The 12,159-nt window shown below is 35.3% G+C and overlaps 1 protein-coding gene across 2 annotated transcripts in view; it reads right to left on the bottom strand.

Moving 5' to 3' along the window:
• LOC106464977 (serine/threonine-protein kinase SIK1-like) overlaps nt 1-12,159 on the bottom strand; it is a 67,846-nt gene that overhangs the window by 28,641 nt on the left and 27,046 nt on the right. For both annotated transcript variants that reach the window (XM_013925156.2, XM_022392797.1), the window contains one exon: nt 6,423-6,486. In XM_013925156.2, coding sequence (XP_013780610.1) covers nt 6,423-6,486 — 64 coding nt within the window. The remainder of the gene's footprint in view (nt 1-6,422; nt 6,487-12,159) is intronic.

Below are 12,159 nucleotides of genomic sequence, written 5' to 3' on the forward strand. Positions count from 1 at the left end.
ATGTTATCGTGTTTATGCTCCCCAAGTCTCTACTGAATGCATCGTTCAGAAACTACATGTTATCGTGTTTATGCTCCCCACGTCTCTACTGAATGCATCGTTCAGAAACTACATGTTATCGTGTCTATGCTCCCCACGTCTCTACTGAATGCATCGTTCAGAAACTACATGTTATCGTGTCTATGCTCCCCACGTCTCTACTGAATGCATCGTTCAGAAACTACATGTTATCGTGTCTATGCTCCCCACGTCTCTACTGAATGCATCTTTCAGAAAATACATATTATCGTGTTTATGCTCCCCATATCTCTAATGGATGCATCGTTCAGAAACTACATATTATCTTGCTTATGCTCCCCAGTGGCTTATCGGTAAGGCTGAAGGCTTATAGCGCTAAAACCGGGTTTCGATTCCCGTAGTTGGCACAGTAAGGATAGGCCATTGTTCATTGCTGATTGTTGGAAATATTTTCTTTCAAAAGCTACTGAATCACTAATATTTATACGAATAATTATTAGTACACAACTGGAACAATTAGTATTTTAAATTTATAGCAGAGTGAACGGCTAACTCATTTAGATAATCTAATATAGGATTTTACCAAAACATGTTACAAAGTTGTTAAAATTGCGGTCACTATTCCAATCTCAGTAGATTCACTTGTTCTATGCATACTTTTAAAATAACTATAAATTGCAATATTGTATCGGTGAAAAGGTCTAGTGGTCAATTTTCTGTAACCCGATACATTTTATAAAATCTGCAGAAAAGTAATGTTACAATTTCGTGCAACTGCTATAAAATATTATTCAGTGAAACAACTATTAGACTTAAATATGCTATTGTGCAATTTAGGTTTGATATATTATGTTAGCACATATACAGTGCTTTGAAAGATTACTTATAGCTTTTGTAAAACTTTTAGAAGAAAATCCACATTTTTGAAGGTCCAGATGATGATAAGTGTTACCGAAACTCAGATATTAATAATCATAAAAGTAGATAATTATACAAAAATCGTCGTTTCTTCAATTTCTCTGAATAAAATAAAATAGCGAAACGTACCTAAAGTGAAACAATTCGTTTCCTAAAAGGAAAATATTCGTTGCTTTAATAATATGTAACGGTTAAGTAAATTGTAACGAAATAAATATTAGATCACGGTAGTAACCCCAGCCAAGTTAGAAGTAACAATGTACACGGGACCGAACTTTTAGCCAAATCTGAGGTATTGCTACAGCTGTATAAAATGTTGGAATGCCTTTATTCTTATGTTCATGAACACTCTTACACCACATTAAAAACGTCAGGTTCATGTCTCTTTTAGATTAAAGGAAATGTGACAAAAAGTGATAACATTATAGTTGTTTTATTTCTATTCTTCTTGAAGCCCCCCCCCTCCACCACCACCACCCTATCGGCACAGCGGTATGTCTGTGGACTTACAACGCTAAAAATTGGGTTTCGATACCCGTGGTGGGCAGAGCACAGATAGCCTTTTGTGCTGAACTGCAAACAAACAATATTCTTATTGAAAATGCGAAACGTATAGGAAACAGAGGAGAACCAACACGAAACAAAATTCCACTGGTTTCTATTAATATCAACTGGAGTTTTTGACAATTGTAGCGCATATATTAATATTTTGTTATAATTTGTTTATGTAATTTCAATGGATAAGTCCAATCCAGAACCACTAAGATAAATCTAATAATTTAATGGCCTAGGGACTGGTGTAAAATCCGACATGAGAAATGGTATATTGGTCTAGGATGCTGCATCCGTATTGATATATTTCTGTAACAGCTGGCGTTCGAATCCCACTTCGAGTGAAATCTTAATTTTAATTAATATAAAATAATGTCATATTGAAATACATTATTAAGAGCAATTAGCATCAAAATAGTTATATTTTTATCATTTATCTTCTTGCTCTCCTCAAGTATCATAGTCAGAATGCTTAAGTGGACTAACACTGTCTGTTTAGGATTCAATCAATATAAAATGCCCAGCATGGCCAGGTTGTGAGGGCACTCGACTCGCAATCTGAGGGTCGCGGGTTCGAATCCCCGTCACACCAAAACACGTTCGCCCTTTCAGCCGTGGGGGCGTTATAAAGTGACAGTCAATCCCACTATTCGTTGGTAAAAGAGTAGCTGAAGAGTTGGCGGTGGGTGGTGATGACTAGCTGCCTTCCCTCTAGTCTTACACTGCTAAATTAGGGATGGCTAGCGCAGATAGCCCTCGTGTAGCTTTGCACGAAATCCAAAAAACAAACAATCAATATAAAAATATTTATTTTATTTTAGTTTGTTTGTTTTTAATTATGCACAAAGCTACACAAGGTCTATCTGTGCTCTGCCCATCACGGGTATCGAAACCCGGTTTCAAGCATTGTAAGTCAGCAGACATACCGCTGGGCAACTGGGGGCATTTTATTTTAGAAAATAATTTAACTTAATGTACAACGTATTTAATGGAGAAATATGGAAAATTTGTATGAAAGGGGTTTCATAATTTAAAAAAAAAGTTCATTATTAAGCGCAAAGCTTCACAATGGGCCACCTATGCTGTCCCCACTACGGGCATCGAAACTCGGTGTTTAGCGTTATAAACCTTCAAACTTACCGCTGTGCTACTAAAGGGTGGGGTCATTTTTAAACATAACCAAAATATTGCAGTTCTCCTAATAGAATTCATAATTGGACAGAAAGGAACAAAATATCTAGAGGCAAGAAAGTGAGGCCAGTCAAAGTATTAAAAGAAAGGCTGGAATAACTTGCTGTTACTGTATACACAGGGGCAGATTTTCGGACAAATCTGGGGGTACCGATAAAGCTCTAGTATTGGAATACCACTATTCTTATGTTTCTGAAAATATATTTCGTGTTTTTTAATAGTTAATGTATCCCAAAGCTACAAGTAGAGTATATGCGAACTGAATTAAAACAGATAATAACTTTAATTTTTAGAACTGAATGAAAAAGCTATAGTGAAAGGTTGGTCTGGTTGTCAATAATTAAATATCCATATTACAGTGTTATCTTAAGGTTGGCTCAATTCTCATTTTAGCTCTAACTTTATAATGTTAGAAACTTATTTAACATATGGCACACTTATATTCATGATGCTCCTCGTTCCATTTTAAATTAAAAAGAGACCAAGAATTCTTCAATTTTTTCTAGTTTAATTTGCCAATTTTTACATCATCACTTCATAGGGTTTGCCTTATATATAACTTGGCACATTATTTTCATATCGAATCTTTATATGACTGACCACTTTATCCTAAATTGATTTTTTTGTGCATGTAAAATGTTTTGATCAGATTGTATTTCTTTGCAAAATCAGGTCTATTTCAGTTGATTTCATGTTTAATAATATGCAAGTTATGATATATTAAACAAAATGTTATGGTGTGTACGCCTTTTACAAGCCGGCGAAGACTGATTACAATTATATTCGTCATATTTGGATATGACAAAAATAGTGTAGTTGGAATACCATTATTATCCACTCTTCTAGTTCTTAAAAATCCACAAGGACTAGATTAAGAACGTAGTGATTACGAATATAGTAGGCCTAATACTAACGTCTTATGATAAATATGATTGTAATTACACAAAATGTCTACACAGCATCACCATCGATATTGCTTTGAACATGCAAGTCAACAGTTTGGTTCAGAATTACCAGATGTCTTTAAGGGTATGCTAGCCAGTAAGATTGCTTAGGTGGAAATTTCTTTGGAGTTAAATAGCGACCTTATGGACATCCTACGTGGATCGTTTATCTTTAAGAGACATTCCCTTTATGCTATTAGTTCATGAGGACTTTTGGTAGAACTGTGATCGGTCTCATTATGTTGTTGAAAGGAAACTATAAATCAACTACATGCGTGTTGTATTAATTAATTAATAAAATAAAACATTTACAAGTAGATTTACATCATTTTGATCATCTGCATAAAGTGATTTATCAAAGAGGCTTCTTTGTTTCAGAGCTATAAGTGACATTCCCATTATCTATAGCAAACAAATTGAAGTCTAAGCACAATATTTGTTCTCCGAGTTAGAAGTTTTTAATAATTATAAATACTGAAATTACATATAAAATAGCTTCATTATCTATGAAATTTATTTTTTCGAAAGTTATGAACTTTAGAATGTCCAAAATACGTTATCAACAAATCAAGGTTACAATACATGAAACAGTTTGAGCATATTCCAAGCAGTTCGTTATCTACATGTAAATCACACTGGTACGTGCCCCAATACTTGAAACTACAAATTTTGAAACAAATATTTTCTAATAGTTTCTGTAACGTATTTTCTAGCTTAGACTATTTATAGATAATGTTGTTTTAACAAAGTCATGACATTCTACTTGAAAACTCCTAACACGACCATATCTTGGTGTTTAGCACCGTTTTTCTTTTGAAATCTGTTCTTATGTTCTACACTTCAGCTTTAAATTTCTTTACTTATGGTAAGCTGTTAACTCCGCGAATAAAATATAATTATCGTCGAGTTATTTCTCTTCTTGTTTTTATTCTTCGAGATTGTTTTCTCTTCATTAAAACAAACCTGTTGTGCTACATCTTCGGACAAGATTAAGAGCTGTTGGTCGAAATGTCGTCAATAAATTATTTTGAATTTGTGGAGTAATTAATCTTTCAGAACATTATGTTAACATACTATATTCATTTTTCGCCCACGCAGTACTTTTAACCTTTTGTTTACTTGAGTATGTTTGCGTCATCTTTCAGACGTTTTGATCTAAAGGTTTTTCAAATCGTTACTTCTCTTAATTATATAAAAAAAAGATGGATGTGTTGAGTGTAAATTAAGTTTTTTTGTTACAATTTATAATGATAACGTTTGGTAAATACGAAATTTATATCAGAAACTTCAACATTATATTACTTCTTGCATTTCACGTTCTGCTAGGGGGATTTATCTTTATTTAGTTCCTAAGATACATTTGTGCTGGTTAATGTTAGTGAATTTTTCTAACATGTTCACAAATCACTTCACCGTACTAATGATGTTAACAATACTTTTGTCATATACGGACAACTAATGCAACCTACGTAGTCGGTGTTCTGTAGTAAGAACATTATCACTACCCCTTTCGTTAATAACTGTTTGCAACTCTCGAATGACGTAAGTAAGAGTGGAATCAATACTTTCAAGTCCCCGGGCTCTCTACTGACAGAAATGTTTCACAACGGTGTTTAAATAATACAAGAGAATTGAAGAGCAATCAAACCCGGAACTCTAGGAGCAGCTTCACTTACAATGAAGCAATTTTTTCAATCCCTAAGGTCATGTAAAACAAAAAGGGATTCCTAGCACGCTCTAAAATATATACATACATATTCTTTAAGGAAAACGAAATGAAATGATACTCTTTATTGATATCTCACGGCGACTCAATTAATTTCATCAAATGCATTTTCACAACTCCACTTGCGTAGCGACAGTGATGCGTCGCTACGATACATAAAGCGTTCCTTGTCCGCAACTGTACAAAAAACAAATAGAACAAAAACTATCCAGAAACGCCATAGTTGGTAGGGTAACTCAGGATTACCGTCTAAGACCCGCTGCCTTTTACTTTCTTACTTCCATAGAACAAACAGGCTTGGTCGGAGATGGGCGGATTAAAACAACCGAATTATTTGGATTAGAGAAGAACAGAAACCAAAACACGGAATATGTTTTTTTTTTATGTATGTATCGCATTTCAGATTTGCTGTGTCAATGCATCGAATCGAAACTAAAATACCGCGATGAATCAATCGTAACACCTTTAGCTGCGAAGGATGAAGAAAGTGATCTATGAATAAATAGATTTCATCACCTACATGTAAAACTAAATATATAACGTAACGTGTTGGCATGACTTTTAGGACCAAACCACACATTAACCCAAGCGTTTCGCTTGTTTTAAACATTATTATTCTCTTTCAGCACTCTATAGAATATAAAAACAGAGAGAGTTTTCCCGACTATTGATAAAGGTAGCCTAACAAATTAATGAAGGTAATATAGTTGCTGCCTCAAGTTTCATATCATCCTACAATTTTATAACTACTGGTAAGAAATTTCAACCAAACAACTTGCACCTTAAACTGGACACAATCCTAAATGCAAGCCTATTATACGTTACTTAACATAAGCTAGACTAGGTATATCTGTAAGCTTCCTTTTTTTTTTCCCATTATAATGTATCATTTAAATAAAACTTTATTTCATAGTTAGGCAGTTACCTAACATGTGTTGTGTGTTATGTATACACACAACACAAATTACAAACAGTTTTTGTTATTTCACTGTCTTTGCTTACGTGGTGGTCATTGCTTCAATGAGAAAATCACACTGATAGTTAATTAATAAGAATAACAAAAATTAACTTACCAAATATTTCTCCGTTGCTGGCATATTCTGAAACCAAATAAACCATGCTATTCGTTTCCATCACCTACACGTAAAACAAACATATACATATATATATAAAGAAATGGATTGGTATATCTTATATCTTACTATCTGCTACTAATTCAAGTATAACTAAATTCCCATCTGTTCGTCAGTATAAACATGTATTATTAAGGTAGCGTAAAACAGCTGTTTTGTAATATATAAAACATGATGTTTTTATATATATAAAGAACCACGATTCTACAGATTATCAGTGTGATATACTTGAAAATCCTTAAAAAATACATTAATTCAAGGCTATTCTAGGCAGTATAGACATGGTTTGGTTGTTTGAAAATAAGCACAAAGCTACACAATGGTATAGACATGGTAGAGTTGTGGTTTATATTGACTGTTCCTACCCGACGTTTCGGTTTCTTAGGTCAATTATACTGAAATCTTCAGTATCAAAGCCGAACGTCGTCCCACTGTAGAAACAGTCCATTAAAGTTAAAATTATCAAAAATACAATGTTAAAAGGGTAGAAAAACAAATGTTCACTTAATGAAGTTTGTCTAACAGTCTTTCATTTCCTCGTGATTTATAGTGGTTAGCGTGCTGGACTGTCAATCCGAAGGTCCATGGTTCGCGTCCCATTCCAACAAAAAAATCGCTTCACACTTTCGAGCTGTTGATGCCTAAAGATGTGTTATAAAAGTGACGTTTAAACCACGTAAAAAGTTGGTGGTGGGTGCTGTTGACTAGTTTCCTTTGCTCTAGTCTACCACTTCAATATTAGAGACGTCTTACACAACTAAGCACCTGTTTAGCTTTGCGTGAATATCCGAGCCAAACATTCATTGTTTTCCAGATCAATGATATATATACAAAATCGATTTTCACAATATATGTGATGCAGTACGTACTATGGTAAGGAATCGTTATACTGCTGTATTCTACACAAACGAACTCAAACAGGGAAAATTGAATAAGACGCAGCCGAAGAGGTCCATTGTAAAGCGTGACCAATCTAATGATCAGCGCTTCTTGTAGCCTAAAAGTTATTTGATTTCAAGTAAGAAATAGGCGATAATATGTCTGTATCTTGGATCTGCTTTTCAAATCTCATATTCTTTTTTTCAGTAAATAATTGAAAGTTCGTGATACTTGAGTATGTTTTAATCAGATGTAATCGATACCCTAGTGAATGTATACGGTAAGATCGAAGAAACATTTATGTTACATCAGAAATGAATCCTTACCTCAACCTCTTTCTCATTTTTACTGATGTTTAGTCAAAATTCAGGTAAGTAGTGTGTTCATGATTACTGGTTGGTTGGTTGGTTGTTAAACACGGAGCTATACACGGGTATCGAAATCCGATTTCTAACGTTGTAAGCCCGCAGAATTACCGTTGAGCCACTGGTGAGATTGTTCAAAGTAAATTAATCAAAAGCGTTTTAGGGCTTAGGAAACGTTAGGAAATAGCTTTAAAAGTATAAAACATGTTTGTTTAACAAGTTTTACCTACCATACAGGTGTTCGACTTGTTAGGTAATTACAGGTCTGACTCATCTATTTGTTATCCACTCTCGAAATGTTCGTCGTAATGTTTGGTTTGAGTAAATCCTTTGATTTGTGACTGCAATCAAATTGCATATAGTTTTAGCAATAAAGACCAGAGTGGATTTCGTTAGAGCTTCGCTAGTAGTGAAAGGTATATTTTCTGTTATAAACGTAATCTTTGATTGATGTTGACTTAAGAATTACGTATGTGTATATATTTCATAAGCGACATTGATGCCCTTTTTCAAAAATCGAAATCCAAGCTCTAGAGGTAAGTAGTGTGTTCATGATTACTTCTTCAAAGCTGGTTGGTTGGTTCTTAAGCACAGAGCTACACGCGGATATCGAACTCCGATTTTTAACGTTGTAAGCCTGCAGAATTAACGCCGAGACACCGAGAATGGGGGGCAAATAAAAATGGCGGTATTAATAGCGTTAAAAAATTAATGATTGCTTTAAAAAAAAAGTAGAGTAGAATATTATCAATCAATCATTGGTAATTTACACACAGTATTTTAGTCAAGCAGTTAACATAAATTATGATGATAAATTTTATTCATCAGTTTAAGGGAAGTCCATGTATTTGATTCGGTCCTGAAAATAAGTGTTCATAATTATAACTCGGTAAAGCAGAGAAATGGCTTAATTTTCACCAGATCTACATAATATATTTGCTGGCGTAGCTCTCAAATTCCATGTTAATATGTTATATATATATATGGTGGTGTTATTTGTGAAAAAAATGGCAGATAAATCATATTAAGACTCATTAATTAAGTACAATTTGCGAGATTAAGCATTTCTTATGTGCCACTCAAAAAGCGTTAACGTTAAATTGTGCGATTTTGTTTTCAAGTGGACGAAGTATCCGTTGTACTACATTTAAACGAAAAGTACACAGATGCTAGTGATGACTCAGACCTTGGTACAACTGTTCAGCTCTAAGTCTCGTTTAGTTTTCTATCAAACCAAAAGAGTCATTTTTTTTTAATTGTGTAAGTTACTAAAGATTAACGGTTAATGTTCAACTCTACTCTGCTCTAATTCTCGGTTAACTTTTTATCAAACCACAACCTTCAATTTTTCAAATTTTTACATTCAAATTTTTACATTGAAGACAACTTTTAATATTTTAAACTTCCTGTCCCTCTGCAATGATATCATGAGTTCGTTCAGTATAATAACTATCTGTTCTCTGGGGCCCAGCATGACCAGGTGGTTAGGGCACTCGACTCGCAATCTGTGGGTCGTGGGTTCGAATCCCCGTTCCACCAAACATGCTCGCCCTTTCAGCCGTGGAGGCGTTATAATGTGACGATCAATCCCACTATTCGTTGCTAAAAGAGTAGCCCAAGAGTTGGCGGTGGGTGGCGATGACTAGCTGCCTTCCCTCTAGTCTTACACTGCTAAATTAGGGACGGCTAGCGCAGATAGCCCTCGTGTAGCTTTGCGCGAAATTCAAAAACAAACAAACAAACATATTATTCTGGACAAAAACTCAATTTAAGTTGGGTAAATAATAAATGTATTAAAATTGAATGGCGAAATTGGTACTGGTCTCACTGTATTATAGATAGGGGTCCTGTTCCCCTGTAGTAACGCTTACATTGTGTGAAAGCCAACACAGGGAATCGAACCCCGGATTATAACGTTGTAAGTCCGTAGACTTATTGCTGTCCAACCGGGGTACTTGTGTGGAAGTTTGTTTTAAAGCAAAGCCAACACAGGGAATCGAACCCCGGAATATAACGTTGTAAGTCCGTAGACTTATTGCTGTCCAACCGGGGTACTTGTGTGGAAGTTTGTTTTAAAGCAAAGCCAACACAGGGAATCGAACCCCGGATTATAACGTTGTAAGTCCGTAGACTTATTGCTGTCCCACCGGGTTACTTGTGTGAAAGTTTGTTTTAAAGCAAAGCCAACACAGGGAATCGAACCCCGGATTCTAACGTTGTAAGTCCGTAGACTTATTGCTGTCCAACCGGGGGAGTTGTGTGAAAGTGTTTCTGTTTGTATAAGCAAACGTAGTCAATGGGATGTCTGAGCTAAATCTACCGCGGATATCGAACCTCGAGTTTTAGCGTTATAAGCTTTCTAGCTTACTGTCTAGGGACAGGTGAAAGTTCACTGATTTCCTAAGGATCGCTGGTTGACATTTAATATATTGAAAAATAACAATTTCAGTTTGTCTATAAAACTACTTGCTACAAGTTACAAAAACGTTTCTGAGAGACTTGTTTTTCTTTGTTTGAAAAAGATTGACGAAACAAATACATTTCAAACACACTCAGGCATGAGCAACATTACTTAAGCTGCTATTCGTAAAGACTAAAGTAAAAACAAAATTACCTTCTTCGAAACCTTTTTTCCTCTTCTTGCGTTCTCTCAACCCGTGTTATAAAGATATCGTATTGTGTTACTATCGGAAATATAATCCTTTTCAGAAAAAATAGACAACTTTAACTTATTAGAATAACATCCTGGTATAATGGCGCTCGAGTCTCAAAATCAAATGCCTTATGTACTACGATGGTTCGCTTGTTACTTGAATTTTCGCGCAGAACTACGGGAGGGATATCTGCGCTATCCATCCCTAACTTTGAAGTGGAAGACTGCTAAGACACGACCCTTAAATTTATATCACACCCACGGTCTCAAGGTGTGGGGCGTTTTTTTTTTATTTTATTGTAATTGAACGCAATTCACGGATCCTCAGACGGGCGCGCTAATTACTAGGCCCTCGAAAAGACAAACGTATTGGAATATCGAGAAACATGTGACACTCGTGTTGAAGTGAGCCACGTCGAAATGTTTACACCTTCCCCATAAGCAGCTCATGTTGAAGAAATATTAAAATATGCACGGGAACCACGTGGAAGGACGACATACGCGTTTTCTTAAACCTTCGAGATGGAAGGTAAATAACATTCGCAGCACATTTAAGTCAGTTTCTCTAACAAGCAAGTTACTGTGGTTCTCTATAACCCGACTCCAATTTAACCCGCATTTCAACTAAACTAAACAATCTTTCTTTACAGCGTTAGTCGCTTGGAAAATTATGTATAGTTACGTTGTTCGGGTGGTTTTCTCAAATATTTCAAGTCTTTGGAATAACTTATACAATAGACACAAGTCCATCAGTTGAGAACATCTTGGTTATACAGGCAGTAGTGGTGTTCAGATTTACTTATATGTTGCAAGTACAAGAAAAATTACTGTTGTTGTCATTTTAATGTAAGATACCCTAAACAAGTTTGGTTTTTTTGAAAAGTGAAATACAAACTACACGTGTAAACGCTCAGAAAAGTTCGTTTATTGTCGTTTTTTTTGTTTTTTAACAATATAAAAACAAAATTCATATCATCATCGTGGAAAACTAAGACATTGTTAGCACGCCATAGTATATAGATCCTGGTGGCTAGAGCACTCGACCGACGGGATCGAAACCTGTTGCTGAACTTGCTCGCCCTTTCAGCCGTGGGGGCGTTATCATGTGACGGTCGGTCCCACTATTCGTTGGTAAAAAGTAGCTCAAGAGTTGGCGGTGGGTGGTTTTTGACTAGCTGCCTTCTCGCTGGTCTTTCATTTCAATAACGTAACTTTATAAAGGTTTTGGAATAAGTCAATTTTAAAAGTTTCAAGATATCTAGTAGCGTGATAACTGGAGGAACATATGTTTTGTTTGTTTCTTTGTTTGCTCTACCCACCACGAGTATCGAAACCCGGTTTCTAGCGATATAAATACGCAGACATACAGCTGGAGGGCACATAAGTTTTAACATTTCTGGATGATCTTAGTACGAGTTTTTACTTCAGTTGAATGTGATAGTTCATAATTTATCTAATAACAACTAGTGTCACTTAAGTACTAGAAATGTTCGTGTAATAACTACTGGTGTCACTTACGTCCTAGAAATGTTCGTGTAATAACTACTGGTGTCACTTAAGACCTAGAAATGTCCGTGTAATAACTACTGGTGTCTCTTAAGTCCTAGAAATGTTCGTGTAATAACTACTGGTGTCCCTTAAGTCCTAGAAATGTTCCTGTAATAACTACTGGTGTCACTTAAGTCCTAGAAATGTTCGTGTAATAACTACTGGTGTCACTTAAGTCCTAGAAATGTTCGTGTAATAACTACTGGTGTCACTTAAGTCCTAGAAATGTTCG

Source organism: Limulus polyphemus, unplaced genomic scaffold (genome assembly GCF_000517525.1).
Source record: "Limulus polyphemus unplaced genomic scaffold, Limulus_polyphemus-2.1.2 Scaffold1799, whole genome shotgun sequence".
Lineage (NCBI taxonomy): Eukaryota > Metazoa > Arthropoda > Merostomata > Xiphosura > Limulidae > Limulus > Limulus polyphemus.